We start from the raw sequence: 16688 nt of genomic DNA, 5'->3' as shown, positions 1-16688 counted from the left end.
AACCGGGTAATCTTGACTTGAACTTATGTTACATTCATGTCATATTGGCATGTAATTATCATCTTTCACCTTTAGTGTTTATGTCAACATCCGACATGATTAGTGGAAAGTGGGAGGACTGGGCATGGGGGGGGATCTCATTGAAGATGTGTTCGAGTCGCATCGTGGGAAGTGTCTACAAGTCAGGATGTTTCTGCCTCTGCTTCAATTTTGGACATTCATTTTAATTCTGTCCCTCGCAAGTCCCCCACCTGTATGACAAATTGTGAACTAAGAGACCAGGAACTGTAATGATCTTCTAACACAAGTGATCAAATTGTCATGTTGACTGAACATATTTCCTTTTGTTTCAACAAGCAGCAAGAGGATTTCATAAAGTCAGTAATGTTTTACCAGCACACTGCTTACTCCTTAACCACCTACTTCACATTTACAGTATTACAGTATCAGATATACTTCAAACGGTCAAACCAGGTAGTTTTCAACATCTATTCTCCCTTTCTCTTGAAATCCTCAAAATTACAAAACAGGTAATCAGATTTATGGTCATAACACAGGAAAAGTAAAGGTTTCATGTCATTGTGCTGTTTTTCATTCACTCTTTTCATTCCTTTCTTTTTAATTTTCAATTCTGGTGTCCTTGTTTCATACCAAATTTTTATTTGAAATGGCAATGGCCTCATACAATCCCAGAAGTTGCAAGTTAATTAAAATCATTCATAGTTGACAAATGAAGAGTTGGAGGACAAATTTGCACAGAAATCCAGACATCTGGGAGCCTTTATAGAACCTGACAAAAAAAATGTCTATTCTGCTTTATCTTGGTGGCCAATGGGCTGAGGTACAGATAGAAGATGGGGTGAGTGGGTTTATGTGCAGCTCATAATGTTTATTTCTTTTGTCCAACCTTTTCTTTTCCCAAAATAAAAGCACATCTCACATGGGATGTTTGTTCAGAGTAAAAGACATCCATCACGTCGGCTTCCTGTTCAGTCTATAGCTGCAATCCTAAACTTTTATTTGAACACAAACACAGCTCGTCATTATTTCTGCCACCTTTTCAGTACCTGAAAGCAAGAGATAAAAAAAAAAATCTTTTTTTAGATCCATAAATTATTCGTAGAGTATTACAAATGCTACAGTAGATACACAGATTAGGCAGAAGCATGCAGTTTTCGTTCTGGTTGAGCTGACATAATTCAGACCTCTAACAGTGTGTGTTTTTTTTCTCATCCACCTGGCAGAGAGCAGGAGCTGCACTGCCTCAGACCGGTGTGAGTGGTTTTGATGATCCACTTTCATGAACTTCCGTGCCTTCACTTGCTGCAGTGAGCTGCATTTTTATCAGAAAAAAAAAAAGTAAAGTAAGAGAATTTACCGTCAGGATTGTTTTCATAGTATAAGCTCACAATAAAGCTAAAAAAACATCAAGCATAGGGAGACTGATCTGCTGATTTGATTTGCTGACGCGCTTTAGAGACAAGTATGTGCAACCAACGATTTGTCTGTACAAAAACACTCTTTACAGTGCAACCTAGGGCAAGAAAAAACTGCATAAACTCATTTTTTTGTTAAACCATACTGCATTGTCAGTGTAAAAATAAAAAAAAATCAGTGCACAAAGTCTAAAATCCATTGTATTGTGTACTATGCTGTGGTGATCATTTGAATTGCGTGTAGTAAACAAGGAAACTCCCCAAATTGTGCATTATGGACAGAACACCATGCTATGTTGATTGAGTTGAAAGACTGAGTTTGTTCTGAGGTTCAGATGAATATAGTTGTGCTGTTTGCTCAACACTTGTATGCTGAGCTGCCTGCTGTAGTGCAGAGTATCACTGCAGCAACAACTGTAGTGTGCTTTAGGAGGAGGCATTGGTTGCCCTCTAGTGATGATGACGGGTACTCGACGTGTTTCTAAGCATCGGTTGATGTCTGAACAACACCGACAGCTCACTGTATAATTCAGTGGGTGCAGAGCTTTTGACAGAGGCTCTAAATATGAGTAGCTATTCTTCATCCAGTACGAAGATTTCACATGTACATGGTCAGCATATACACACCCCTAACAGTCTAATACAATGGCTTAGAGACATATATTTACATAAGAGCACATTGTCTCATGTAACCCCACATCCTATTTTACAAATCTGAAAACAAAAGCACACTGAACATTCATTCTGTCTCTTTCACACTTGTGTGCTTAAGATAGTGATGCGATTTACGGCTCTGTGAAGGGAGCTGCAACTTATTGCTGGGTGGTGGTGAAATAATCACTAGGATGATGATGATAGGGTAAGATCTGGATTAGATTCAAACATAGACATCCCACCAATATAATTTCATTTTGCACGTGTTTAGCAGCATTAAATTACTTGTAAGCCTAATACCAGAGCTGATGTGAATGATCTGCATTGCATACAAGGTAATGCAATTTTCGCATGCTATGTCAGCAAATGTACTGTGTTTTCTCCAAACACATCTACCTCTGGTGACTGGTTGGTTGTCACTGGAGTGGTGGGCACAATGATAAAAAGAACAGCTCAGTTCATTCATACCAAATGTAACATCATAAGCTTCAGATGTTTGAAGAAAAACAGAACAACAAAAAACATGTGCTTCTATCGACATGCTGTCTCTATTCTCCTACAAATAAATTGTAGTAACAGGGACGCGGGACTTCCAGCATGATTTTGCCTCTGCACCAATGAGAGTTCATAGTACCCACAGTGTCTTTTAAATCAGTAACCAAACCTTGCATGTGCTCAGGTTTGTAGAGAATGTCAACGATGTATGTGATGGATTATTGTATCCAGGTTATGTTGTCCCCTTTCTTGCATGCTTTCCAACTTTAATCCAAATCCTGAGTTTATATCAGTGAGTCTTAGGGCTTTGCACCCTCAGCTGGCAGCATGACAGTGTGAGTCCAAGTCTGAGGCCTCGGCCTCATCTGCAGATCCCGTCAGGGACGGGTAAGGCCTTGGTTGGTCTAGGTTGACATAGGCAACCTTTAGGCTGATGTAGTGCTCTCCTTCCAAACAAGACAGGATGTATTGTACTTCTGTTACCAAGCTAGTGAAGCTAGGTCTGCACTCAGGCTCTGGGTCCCAACATGTCAGCATGATGGAATAGCTGTGGAATGAATACATGCGTAAATCGGTGAATGAGTAAGTATGTGAGTAAATTTGTAAACAAGTGAATGATGGCCATAAATGATCAAACTGAGAAAAACCCCACATATGTTGAGATCTCCTGCAGACACTGAGATGATAAACAATAATGTTATGTCATTATGGTATGTGATATTTATAGGGTGTGTATGATTCTTACAGAGTATCAGGGCAAAACTGTGGCTGGAGAAGCCGACGTCCCTTCAACAAGTAGTGTGTGATGTCATAGGGGTCCACATCTGGATATGGGCTAGCACCTCTGGTCAACAGCTCCCACATTAAGATGCCATATGACCACTGGGAAACAGATAGGCAAGGTATTGTAGATACATACACAACAGGTGTAAGAAGCATATTTTTAGAGGGCTGTATGAAGTACACTCACCACATCAGACTTGGTAGTGAACTTTTGTGTTTGCAGGCTTTCGATGGCCATCCATTTCACCGGCAGCTTTACCCGTTTGTGATCTTGAATGCTGTAGTACTCCTTGTCATATATGTCCCTCGCCATGCCAAAATCAGCAACCTTGACTGTGAAGGTTTCATCCAGCCTGAAAAGACAAAGCATTTTAAGAAAATAATCCCCCAGCCGGTTCCTTTTCAGTTAAAACGTCTCTGTACTCAGGGTCTAGCCACTGAGCCAAAAAAAATCATTGTAAAATCATTGTTGATGAGCAGTGGAAAATGAAATTCTCTCTGAAAAAGCAAATGAGATGTTTCCCCAAAAATGTCAAAAGTTTCCATTAATATGTATGAACAAATACATAGACATATTATACCACCAAATATTTGTCATCCCAAGAGAGGATTTTTTATTTTTAAAGATCTAAAATTGTCCCAAATATTGTACTTTTTATTTGGTGGGATCATCATAGTGAGCTAATAGGAATTACTTGACTACGATGAAATACTGAATGAAACAGTAATCAAGTATATTTATTGTCCTTTTTTGGGTTTTAGGATTTTAGGATTACAGATTGGTCTCTTGGTCCTGTAAGTACTGTATTTGACTTTAGAACAACAACCACCAACACTGCTATCTGTTGCTTGATATCAATAAAACCAATTAAAGGATATTTAATAAATTAAATACACCTATAAAGCATAAGCTATCCTCACATTGCCTTAACTTTAAAACTAGACAGTGAAGGGGGGTCGTTTAGCTCAGTTGGTAGAGCAGCCGCCCCATGTACAAAGGCTCAGTCCTTGCTGTGGTGGCCCAGGGTTCAAATCTGACCTTCAACTGTCTCTATGAAAAATAGTTTGAAAAGACCAAAAAAAAAAATCTTTAAAAAAAACAAAAAACGTGAAAAGGCTTCCTTGTGGCGTGACAAAGCGTTAATCAGCGTATGATTCACACTCACATGCAGTTACGTGCAGCCAGGTCTCTGTGGACAAACTTTTTCTGGGCTAAATACTCCATCCCCTTAGCAACCTGAAGCCCAAAGCCAATCAGGTCTTTCACTGTTGGGTTCTGTGGAGGACAAGAAGTATTAATCAGAGCTGATGCAGAGCATCAAAGCGTAATGGAGTAGTAAAAACTCAGATTAACACAGCAAATATTCATGACCCTGCTGGTCCAGACAGTTTCATTGCGTAATTTACCCTTTTCTCTGATCGGATGAAATGACGCACATCTCCATGCTTCATATACGGTAAAACCACCAGAGGGAGCCCTTCTTTAGGCAGCATTATGCCAAGCAGACACAGTATGTTAGGATGGTGAAAACCTTTCATGATAATTCCCTCTCTGAGGAACTGGTCCACCTCCCCCAAATCTGTGATCCCTGTAAATACACCACAGCACCACTGTATTATACAGACCAATCCAACAGCCACAAGCACAAATAATGCGAATTTCAATACAACATAAAAAAAAAAGGTGTTCACATACTGTTCAATGATTTAACAGCACAGTGGGTCTCTTGCTTGTTGCTGTCTATCAGATATCCATGATAAACTGTCCCAAAGTGGCCTGCAAGAGAACAAAATAGTTATTATGATTATTTTGTGCTTAAGGAAAGGTGGAAGACAGAACAACAAACATTATAAAAGACAAGAGGATTACCTTTGCCGATAATCTGACTATCCTCAATTCGCAACATCTCAGCAGGGATCAGGACATCTTTGACTTCTTCAAGAAGATCAGAACTTAGACTGACCATTGAGATATTGTCCCGTGGCATTAAAGGAATGGCCAGATGATCATAGCTGGCAGCATACAACAAACCTTGGAAGGCCATTCCTGAACCTGATGTTTGACTGGACAGATCTACTGTAACGCACAAGAGAAAACACACAGACATGATAATTGAGTTAAGTTCTATAAAAGGTTTATTATTGAAAATAAACCAAGTTACATTTATTTAGCAGGCTCTGTAAACAATGACAGTGATTTTTAGAATAGATCTACATAAAAGATTGTATTTCATAGATATACAGGATGAAGAAAAGAGAATAAATGGATGGATGGAAGAACAAAATAACGGTTAGTATGTATGAATGAATGAATCTGTGTGCACTACCTCGTCTGTAGTCACCTGTCGGGGAGAAATCAGGGCCACTTCCCATGCGGTTTCGTGAAAGCATTGTTGATAAACGATTCTCTATGTTGGCTGAAAAGATACATATGATGAATAAAAAAAAAAAAAACTGGATAATAAACTTAAATATACAGTTGGTCAGGTTAATAATTAACAGGTGATAGTGCAGATGAGCTTACATTAGAAACTGTTTCTGTTTAAAATAAGATAAGATAGACTTGAATGATTCAACACTTGTCACAGTAACTCATATACACAAGGTTGAACATAAATTATTCCCACAGAGGAAATATATAGAAAAAGTCATTAAGTCATGTTGGTGTTGAAGGACTTGCGGTAGCACTCCTTCTTACATGGTGGGAGTAGCAGTCTGTTGCTGAAGGAGCTGCTTCAACCCACCACAGTCTCATGGAGGGTGTGAGAGGAATTGTTTATAATGGATATCAGCATTGCTATCATCCTGCTCTCCCCCACTTCCTCTATGGAGTCTACGGGGCATTCCAGGTCAGAGCTGGCCCTCTTGACTCGTGTTTCTCACGACTGCAAGTATTCTATGTTAGCAGAATATATCATGAAATAGCTGAAGTTTCTTACCTCTCTTTTTCTGCCTCAAATGGATCATCACAAGTAATGCGAGGCCAGCACCTACTACCAGTGCAGTGATAATGCCCAGCACAATGCCCGCAATCACAGTGCTGTTGTTGCCGTCATCGTTCGCTACTGTGCCCACATCATAAACCATCCCGTTCACAAACACCTAGCAGAACAGATCATTTCCTCTTGTTGAATACATTTAATTTAGAGCGATTTATGGTGATGATTTAAGGTTAATGATTTCAAAGGTCAAAGAGTCTCTCACCTTGACAGGCAATCCCTCGCTGGGTATAACCAGACCTTTAGGAATCCTGCAGGTCAGCTCATTTGACAGAACCTGGACGTTGCAGTCCACACCTCCAATGGTCATTATGATCTTCATACATGTGCTCACTGCATTCACCTTTCTATGCTGTTACATATGTGGAAAAAAGCAGTTCATTTAGTAGTAATAATTGTTATGTGTAGAGCAATTATATATTAATTGTACTGCGCAAGTATTGTTTTTGAGACTTAAAGACGATAAATGAGTTACATCAATAGATGCATACATACATGAAGTGAAACCTCCGTCTCTCCCGGTTTCAGAAGTAATAACCTGTCGTCATTTTCAAAGGGAATGACTTTGATATCAGGGTGGTAGTGAAAAGCTCTCTTCCAAAGGTTATTTTTTCCATCCATGTAAATAGAAATCTCTCCTGTGTCAGTCTTTTCATCAGGCATTTCCTCAGGAAAAGCAGGGGTCCAGCACTCCATATACGTGGCATTTGTTGTTCCATTGCAGGCCTTAGGTGAAATAGTGTTCAAAATCACAACTACAGTCACAGTCTGGCATAACAGGAAAGCAATATTCAGCTTTCCTGTTATGTTAAAAGGTGTCTATAAAGTTTCACAAAGGATGCAATTTTTAAAAAAAATCACTAACTTGTTGAAGAGACTGCAGGTTAAGGTTTCTGGAAGTGTACTGGACCACAGTTTCGTGGCCAGAGGCAAGATTCTGACCTTGTATCACCAGCTTGGAGCCGCTGTATGACAACATAAATGAGCATGTTAATAATAACATTGACGTTATGATAAGGAAGTGGGAAGTATTTTTTTAAGAGACTGAGCTCAGAGCAGACTAGGGTCAGTGTCCTACCTTTGCAAACTGCAATGAGGAGTTACAGAGGTTATAACTGGGTTTTCCTTATAGAAGAACATCTTAGAGGTGTTCACTTCAAAGTCGTCAATCAAGACTTTCACAGGTACCTTCCCGACACCCGTTGCAGCTGCTGTGCGGCAGACAATTGAAGTCCCACTTCCTTCAGGAGCACTAAAAAGAACAGAAATCTTAATCTGTGTTGTAGACTATAATCATGTGTTAGCAAAAGAAGTAGTCTTCTGTGTTGGTCACCTTTGAATGGTGCATTTTTTGTCAGCAAAGAAGACATCTATCTTCATCCCAGAATTAAGATATCTGCCTGTCAGTGTAACCATCGTTCCTCCAAACACAGGTCCATAGTCAGGTTTGATTTCTGTTATGCTCGGCTCCTGATTATACAGAGGTAAAATATTTATATCATACATATCATTGACACAAACAAACAGATGCATAACTCATTTTAAAACTGCTTAAACTGCATAAAAATGCCCACCACGAAAGAGAAGCCAGAAATCTGAGCTGTGCCTTCAATCGAGTAGCGTCCCTCCACTTCCCCCTCGTGCACTTCTAGAGTGATGTTGAGGTCTTGTTCCGGTTTGTTTTTTTCCTGTATCTTACATACTAGCCTGTATTAAGAACACAAAAAATGATGTTCTGAATTCTGAAAATGCTGTATTTGTATATTGTCAACCACATTTGCTGTTATTCAAGTCTCATGAGCTTAATTGGTTATCGTTCTGACGTCATATACAATTCATGATAGGACTTTATGTACCGAATACATTATTAGTGCCTGAAATCACAAAGAAGTCATAGTTATCCCACAAAGTACATAAATAATATCTTAAAAATGAAAATAATTAGTATTAGTATTATTTTATTTTTATTATTTTACTTATAATATTCCTGAAAAAGACAAAAAAAAAGAAAAAGAAAAGTAAACTCAGTAATACTACTCTTCCCTAATTTGCAATTCCCAGTACTTCCAACCTAAATGCTGACGAAATGCACTGTGTATGAATGAATCAAATGTGTGCTACTCACATTTCACTATTGCTCTTTTCAGGCAGGACAGTACACAAGGTTGAGCCCACTTTGATGATGTGGGTTTTGCCGCTGATGATTTGCTGCTGAGGTCGTAGCGGAGACTGAAACTCCCAGCCGCACAGTGTCAATTCTGTCTCGCCACCAGCTGGTTCCATTTTAGGGAAAAACTGAGAGAGAGAGAGAGAAGAGTAATCTCAGAATCAGTATCACCTTATGACTCATGGTGTTTAAACTTTATGCACTAGCTAATCAGTTACATAGCAGCAGATCTACCTCTGTTATGATGGGCACACAAGAATCTGTGTTCAACTGCGAGGCACATGGCTCATTATGCCTCAAGCAGATTCCCGAACACCAGCCACAGTTCATGAAGCGTGGAGCCATCAAACACGTGGAGCATGTCTTAAAATGTTCACACCCTGGTCCTGCAGAGGGCACCATGAACATCTGAATCAGAGACAAAAAGACGAAGTTAAAGTTAGCCAGATGTCAAAAGGTAAGCAGGATGTTTTCATGCTGATTAAGACATTGCTCAACATTATGCACAGACCAACACTGGCTCTGTAGCTTCATTAAAGGTCAAGGTAAGTAAAGAGATCTCATCCTCTCTTACAGGAAGAGACGTAGTCAATGCAGGATTTTGCAAACTGAATTTGTCATGTTTCCTGTAGGTTTTGTTATTTTTAACTTTAGGTCTCTATCTGTGTACCTTTCTCACTGATTTAGGATGTGGAATTTCTCCCACCCTTGGAGCCATTATCCAAATTTGAAAACCTGTTCAACCAATCATCTAATCGCAGTTGAATTTCTTTGGCTTTGTCCATTTTGACCCTGATGAAGCCGCAGTAGTTCAGAAACATTGGTCTGGTTGCACCATTAAATGCTACAGATCAATCTGTTGTACTCTGGTACTCTTACCCCTTAAAAGATAAACAGTATTGAAAACATACCTTATTTCCAACTACAAAGAGAAGTGAATCTTCTGAGAACACAGCTGCTGTCCTGGACACTTCAGTCTCTCCCAGAGAGTAGTTGGCAAAAACTACAGTAGGCCTGTATGAAGTAAGAATCACCTAAACCAGACAAAACAGAGCCACAAGGATTTTAATTTTATAATATTAACATACACCTTTGGACAAAAGAGGAGAGACTTTTATCTGGTACGATGCATTCAAACTTCAGAACATTTAATACTTAGACATATTGCTACCTGCAGTATTCGTCCATCTGAGGTCCCAAAGTGGCCCAGGGTGTGATTTCCAATAGTGGTCACCAGGACAGCAGTGAAAAGGACATCACTCATCTGCCTGTTGAAGAGGTCCAGTCTGTAGTATGGCTTTGACACCAGTGTGGGTTTCTCACAGCAACTGCCATTACCATTACAGCTCTACGCAAGTGGTAAAAATAACAAGAGTAAGTCTTTAGTCAGAAATGGAAATGCACATTCATAGATAAAATACTAAAGTAGCTGCCTGAGTCACTCCTGCTAAGCCCATATGCACGTGTTTGTATATTTTTGTGCTTGAGAGAGGAAGAGGAATAGAAAAAGAGAGATTCTTAATTCACTCATTTAGGAAGGAAGTGCTCTAGTCTTGCCTGAAGTCATAGTAACAAGCTGTGAGAGGAACAAGGTCATAAAACAGCAGTGACTCCAGCTCCATATGTTGACTCGGTGGCTGTTTCTCAAATACGGAAACTGAACTTTCTGTACTCCACACACATAAAACAGTAGATAACAGATGTGCGTGGATGTCTGGCAGAGGTCTGGTTAATAAAACGTCATTTTAAAAAAAGAGAGAGGATGTTAAACTTATGGTAAACATTCCACTGCGGCAATTTAGCTGACCTGCCCGAGCATGCCCTTGTTTGCTTCCCACCGTTTGAATGCCCCATATTCATGTCATTTGATCTTTTTAGCCACTTTGTATTACCGCATTTCAAGCTTGAATACTCATGGTGTCCTAGTTGTTTTATTGTACACACCCAAATCTAGAAATACTTCACTTGAACTCGGGAGTGCTGGGCACTTGGATTAAATGGGTGAGTCTTTCCTTCCCTATCCCTCATTTCTTTGATATTCTACCCACTTCCCAATAACGTGCGCAAATACCAGACACAGTCCAACACGGTTCTTCTCTTGAAATTCCACCTTTTTATCAGCAGGATTTATAACTTGTGTTTGTTGGCACACACACATTCCAGTAGGTGTACACATGGCTGTGAGAGCTCAAAGGACATAGTTTGAACTCCATAAAAGGAAACAGACCACACCTTTATTATTTTCTTGAACACCACAGCAAAATGCCCTATTCAATGAAGACGTTTTGAAAGTGTGCTCGGCTTGTTATTTTAGGATTTAACCTAACAAGGTTTCTTTGCCTTCCAATACCAGTTCCAATTAAGTTCTATTTTTTTCCTCTGGTATTTTATCAATTAGGAGTTCCAGTCATTGCGTTATCAGTTATTTGCAAAGTAATACAAATTTGATAAAACATTTTGCACTGTAAACATTTGCCAACCTTTCATTGACGAAGCAACAGGCCACAGAAACGATGTGGCAATGCATGGCCACACTACTGACTCATCCACCCCTCCCAGTTCTCCCATCTGACCCTGTTCTCTCACACACCTTCATCAGAGTTGCCACAGTCATACATATACTCAGGTAGACAAGGTTTACTTTACGTATTAACTTTAGTATCTGTTACTATGTGCTATCCCTTATTGCTAAAGACAATATAAAACTGATAAACTACAGTGTTCCGATTCCAGGTGACTAAATTGCACAGTGTTTGTCTGAGTAGGTCACTTCCTGTCTGGGGACCTTTGTACTGTTCCTGGTATATATATAAAAAAAAAAGTTACTCACTTCATGTGGGCAGCTCTCAGGCGGCTGGAAGTGACTGAGACCTCTGGACAGCTGCTCTGGACTTGACTTGCAGCAGACTTCCACACCTTCATCAATGGCATGGTTTACTTTAGTCAAAGGGAAGGCACACAGGGCTGAGCCTTTTTGAGGCTCACCATGCTCATTCACCTCTGCAAACACTCCATATAGAATGTCTTCTGTCTCAACCACCCTCAGCTCTCCCGCCAAATCCTTCCCTGCTCGCCCAAAGTGTGCAGCCTGTAGCCCGTTATACAAAATGTCCCTGAAATCCTCTTTCTGCCTCCTTCTGCGCTTTGGGTCGTACCTGCACTCCAGGACCACCTCTCTGTACATCCACACCTCTGGAATTAATATCGGCAGTCGTCCCAGACGAGTCTGAAAAGCTGAATTGCTCTTTAGTGGATCCTCTCTCTGCAGGGACAGGAAGTAGACATACTCCTTGTTGGAGAAGCTGTAGATGTAATCAATCTTATAAGAGTCCCGTAGACCGGGGAGCACTGTCAGGCCATTCATGACCATATGAAAGCCATCCTCAGTTGATAGTGGCCTCATCATTGATATTGACCTCCTTGGATACCTCTGTGCCACTTTGTCATTGACAGAGGCAGCTACAAAAAATAGCGATGTTGCTGCTTGTTCAACAATGGTGACTTTGGTGCCAAGTGGGCTCGCCAGACAGTCTGGACAGTAAGTTGGAGAGTTTTGCTCTTTTTTGTATAAACACTGAGGCTCAGGCATTGAGGAGCTATGGTCAAGGAAGTAACAGATCCCATGTCGAGTACTTCCACAAATGTACAGGTAGGGCAAGAGAAAGCCAGCAGGATCCAAAATGAGGACCTCGTTGTCTGTATCCACTGGATCTTCAGGGTCTGGTTCTAAGTCACACACCTGACAGGTTTGACAGTCAGGACTGCCAACAGGTCCAGTTTTCACCTCCCATATTTGTTTCATAGTGTTGTCGACTGCCTTTATTACATTCTGGCATCCAACAAACACCCTTTGATCATCTCTGTCCACTGCTATGTTCTGTATAGGTTTGTCTGTTTGGAAATAGGGGAGGGGGTAATTTACAGTGAAATCCACCAGCGTGCGTGGTGTTGAAGCACATGTGTGCTGTCCTGAGGCAACTTGTGTGTGTATCCATATGCATACTGTCAGCAAAGCGGCCCAAGTGACCATCTCCACGTCACAGTCCACCGTGATTGAGTGTTACCTATAAGACACTTTCTTCAAAGAGAACATTCTGAGGAACCAGCAGGAGCTCTGTACGGGAAAACAGAGGAGGAATGTTGAGATTTAACAGACAGTAGTAGCATCTGATCCTCACATTCAGCAGAGATTCACTGCTTTTGAAAGAGGAGGTGGATACTGTAAACATTTTAGCTTGTTTAAACTGAGAAATACAACATGAGGTATGAGCTGCTGTTGTTTTGTTTCCTCTCGTTGAACCCTGTGATTAAGTAGCTGCTGCTTTTTAAATGAAGACATCTAAAATAAGACACAGATGTGGCATAGCTGTGAAACTTACTGAGCTAAAAAAGCTAATAAAGCCAATGGAAAAATAACACCTTGATAGAGTGAAGATCAAATCTAGCATGGGCAAGACATGACTTGCTGTAACATGTGGAGCAACTAATGTTCAGCCCCCATGACCCATACACAGAATAAAAAGGTTATAACTAAACCTATTTTAATAATAAAAAATAAAAAAAACACACCAGATATTTCATGTTTTCCAATTTTAATGCAACAGTGGGCAACTATTTTAAAAGTTTCATAAAAGAGAAGAACTCACACTGATCTGTAAGTTGAGGACAAAGTCGAGATGACTATTATTAGGATTATCTGTATTTATAATAACTACTAGAATTAAAATACAAGTGCAGGAATGTGCAAATAAGCTGATGAGCTAAGAATGATAGAAAACGTGTATTTAGTCATTCATTGACGTGGACCACTCTACTCTACTCTAGATATTCTCCATTAAAAATATGTTTTAATCATCTTACCTGGCTTTGAAAAGGGAGAATGTCGCTGTGATTCGTCCACCAGTCTCAAACTTTTATTTCTTTTCAAGGTAGATTTCCTGTGAATGTCTACTCACTGACAAGCGGCAACGCACTCACCTGACAGCGGACAGGAGTTCCACTAAACGACGCTCAACTACACAAAGTCTTTAAGACCACTTCAGTCTACTTATGAGGACAGGATCTCACGCTCACCTTCAAAATAAAAGCGCGCTAAAGCACCCATCATACAATACATGGACTGAGAAGGTTGTTAACAGGTGGAGCTCTGCCATGGCTGTAATAGTGTAGTAAAGTGATTTGAATCACACACACACACACGCACACACACATACACACACACACACACACACACACACGTAACTACTACTACTTAAAATTAATTATTTGTTTTCTACAAACATTATGTAATTTTGCATTTATGTTATGTACTTAGCAGATCACAATTTTATTAATATTTGCACCATTGTTCAATATAGAAATGTTATAATGGGAAAAATGACCAAACAACGTAATAATTAATAATAATAATAATAATAAATAAAATAGAATAGCATTCAAGCTCAAGTTTAAAAATCAAGCATATAAATCTCCGCTGACACATAGATCTAAAATTTAATACGGAATAATTGTAATAATACCAAATGTGCAAAACAATCCAAAGTATGTTAAATATGATGAAAATTTGATTATTGATTATAACAAATTACAACATAATATTACATTATAACATTGCATATTAGAGTTCCGTTATTCAAACACCATCTATCACCTACTTGTATTAATCGCATTTCAGGAAACTTTGCAACGGATGCTTGAGTAAGCGATTTCAAATTTATTTTGAAAATTCACAACCGGGAATGCTGCCGTCATTCTGACTTGCTTGACCATTATTCCTGAAGTGGGAGCTGTCCTGTCAAGCCGCACCCGCAACAAGGAAGTATGAAATTGTTGCGAAATCCGACCACTTCATCGCTTTCTTTCCAAGAGTCATATCATATCTACCCTTCACTCGCGCGTCACTGTGTTGTATTTAATGGAAAAACTTGATCACCATTTCAAAACACACTGTATCCCATGTAGCTTTTCATGCCAGAAATGCATTGCTTTCAGATGAGATTGCTTTTCAGATACAGGCAACTGCAGCCAGGAAGCTATGAGAAGAATGTGTTTACTCAAGCATGTCATGAAGACTTTAGACATAACCATACTGACACTAAAGAGAAGCTTAACTGCTGGATTATTGGCATTTTACAGGATATTAATTGAGACCATCTATTATCATACATGTCCAAACAGAAATGTTATCATTGACAGGAAGCATTATAGATCCAAAAGTTAAACATCTACCAGTGAATCCAAAGTCCAGAAATCACAAAGTCTGCGTTACTGTATTCCGCTAAAGAAGAAAAAACTTTAGAGTCATTCTTCACACTTTCACGTCGACAATCCTCTAACCAGAAACCATCTTCATTCTGTTTTTTTTTTGTTTTTTTACAGAGAAAAGTTTGGCAGCTACAGAAGTACAAAAGCAGAATGTTGCACAACAGAAAAAGAAAACTCTGTCTTGTTTGGTGAGCTTGATGTGAAGCAAAACCAACAAACAAAACTCTCAAGGACTTCATCCAGTCCTTGAGTTTGCATCAGGTCATGGGGCCAAACAAAAATACACTGGACCATGCAACTGAGATTTAGATCTGGTCCATTCAAGGAACGTTTTATGTAGTTAAAGAAGGAGTATCTCCAGAGAGTTGTTCATCTCTGAGTTCAAATTCCCAGAGGGTTTTTAAAATACATGGCCATAAAATATGTTATTTCCCTTTTGCAAGTGAGAAAGCCAAGAAACCAAGTAGAAATTGGCTTATATTATTTCATATCTCTAATATTATATTAGTTACAAATAATACAGTCATTATACTGATTAAATCATTTTGTTTATTATGTAATTCTAGTAAAACAAATGTTGTTAACACGGATAATTGTACAGCAGAATAAATTACCTACAGCTTTGAAGTTTTGTAAATAAATTAACTCAATAAGTTTTACCAAAGACTGTCCATTAAAATATCTACAATAATAAATATTAATAATAAATAAATAGTATATTTAGTCTATAGACTAGTGTATGTATGTAGAATATAATGAATAAATCCAGCAATCTACACAAGACACTGTGAAATGTTGATTCCTCCAGTCTGTAGAAATGTGCATAAGTAAAAATGTTGTCAGAGGAATATCTCTGCAAATGACTTACAATGAGTTTATATAGTATATTTGTCGATAAAGAATGAACACAATCTTGTAAAGTGTGAATAAATATAACTTTATGAAGTTTTATGAACTTTTTTTTTGTTAAACCAGCAGCTGATTCTCACAACACATCATTTAGTTTAATGTTGGACATTTCAAGTGAAGAGCAGACGGTGAGCAAGCACTAATCACTACCGCTGTCATGATGAAACACAGTAATTTCAGTCATCATATTGGATTTGATTTCAGGTTCCCTTTTTTAGATACTTCCAAATAGTGTTGTCTTGAAGTTATTTGTTCCTCATTCACCACAGTGATCTCAGTGGTTTGCTGTCATACTGTCTACGTAATCGTAGCGTGCAGTAATTTCTTCTGGAAGGGATTTTTTTTTTAACTCTTTGCAAGATTGTTGAAATCAATGACAAATACATTAAGCAATACTAGGGTGTTTCTTGTTAAAGGTCATATAAATATATATAATTAAAAAAAACAGTAGTTTTCACTAGTTACAAATGTCCTAAAATAAACTCTACTCCTCCAAAATCATCAATTTGGCAATAGTTTAATATCTTGACACAAGATACCAAGATTCCTTCTTCACTAAAAAGTCCATCCTGAGTGTAGTTCAAGAGTGTATACGCAACACTTGCTAAATTGTTTTTCTTAAATTCATATTTAAATTAGAGCACAGAGAAACTTTGCTCCATAAGGCCAAAGAGAGAAACAATCTACAGAATACAGTTTATGAGTGCAGAGGCACTTCAAGTTAATATACAAGAACATTTCTAATAAATAACTGAATGTTTTTTTTTTTCAAAGTTTAGGCCATGACACCTCAATTAACAATTTTTATTTAGACCTACACAGACTTTCTGCAATAACCAAATAAGTACACCCAAGATTAAGTTTAACTCCTGAAAATTCCAGTTCTACTTTCAAACCCTAGTTTTTGGGTTTAAACATTTTGATTGTAAACTATACCGGTGTAGATTTTCTAAAGAGCTGCTGGGAACATCTCGATAAAAC

The 16688-nt window shown here is 38.8% G+C and overlaps 1 protein-coding gene across 4 annotated transcripts; it reads right to left on the bottom strand.

The window, feature by feature from the left end:
- Positions 1–252: 252 nt before the first annotated feature.
- LOC104920504 (macrophage-stimulating protein receptor) lies at positions 253–13533 on the bottom strand. 4 transcript variants are annotated; one of them, XM_019262977.2, is made up of 21 exons: positions 13395–13533; positions 11365–12648; positions 9706–9882; positions 9446–9568; positions 8769–8942; positions 8493–8662; positions 7942–8074; positions 7701–7837; positions 7446–7619; positions 7233–7332; positions 6863–7093; positions 6573–6719; positions 6308–6470; positions 5696–5785; positions 5239–5442; positions 5065–5145; positions 4776–4957; positions 4535–4644; positions 3556–3721; positions 3331–3467; positions 253–3132 (listed from the first exon to the last, which is right to left on the bottom strand). In XM_019262977.2, the coding sequence occupies exons 2-21, from the start codon at positions 12562–12564 to the stop codon at positions 2901–2903; spliced, it is 4131 nt and encodes a 1376-aa protein (XP_019118522.2). In that variant the 5' UTR covers positions 12565–12648; positions 13395–13533; the 3' UTR covers positions 253–2900. The 4 variants fall into 4 exon arrangements, with proteins under 4 accessions (XP_019118522.2, XP_019118523.2, XP_019118524.2 ...); XM_019262978.2 differs by having other exon boundaries at positions 5239–5445; positions 5711–5785; XM_019262979.2 differs by having other exon boundaries at positions 5711–5785.
- Positions 13534–16688: the final 3155 nt, after the last annotated feature.

This window comes from Larimichthys crocea, chromosome VI, assembly GCF_000972845.2.
Source record: "Larimichthys crocea isolate SSNF chromosome VI, L_crocea_2.0, whole genome shotgun sequence".
Classification (NCBI taxonomy): Eukaryota; Metazoa; Chordata; class Actinopteri; family Sciaenidae; genus Larimichthys; species Larimichthys crocea.
This window is presented reverse-complemented; position numbering and strand designations above follow the sequence as displayed.

Coding starts and splice junctions, on each gene's coding strand:
- LOC104920504 (XM_010732783.3), bottom strand. CDS start 12,564: ATGGTCACTTGGGCCGCTTTGCTGACAGTATGCATATGGATACACACA. Junction 5,786..6,307: donor TTTGAGGCAGAAAAAGAGAG/GTAAGAAACTTC, acceptor GTATCTTTTCAG/CCAACATAGAGAATCGTTTA. Junction 5,446..5,695: donor GACAGGTGACTACAGACGAG/GTAGTGCACACA, acceptor TGTGCGTTACAG/TAGATCTGTCCAGTCAAACA.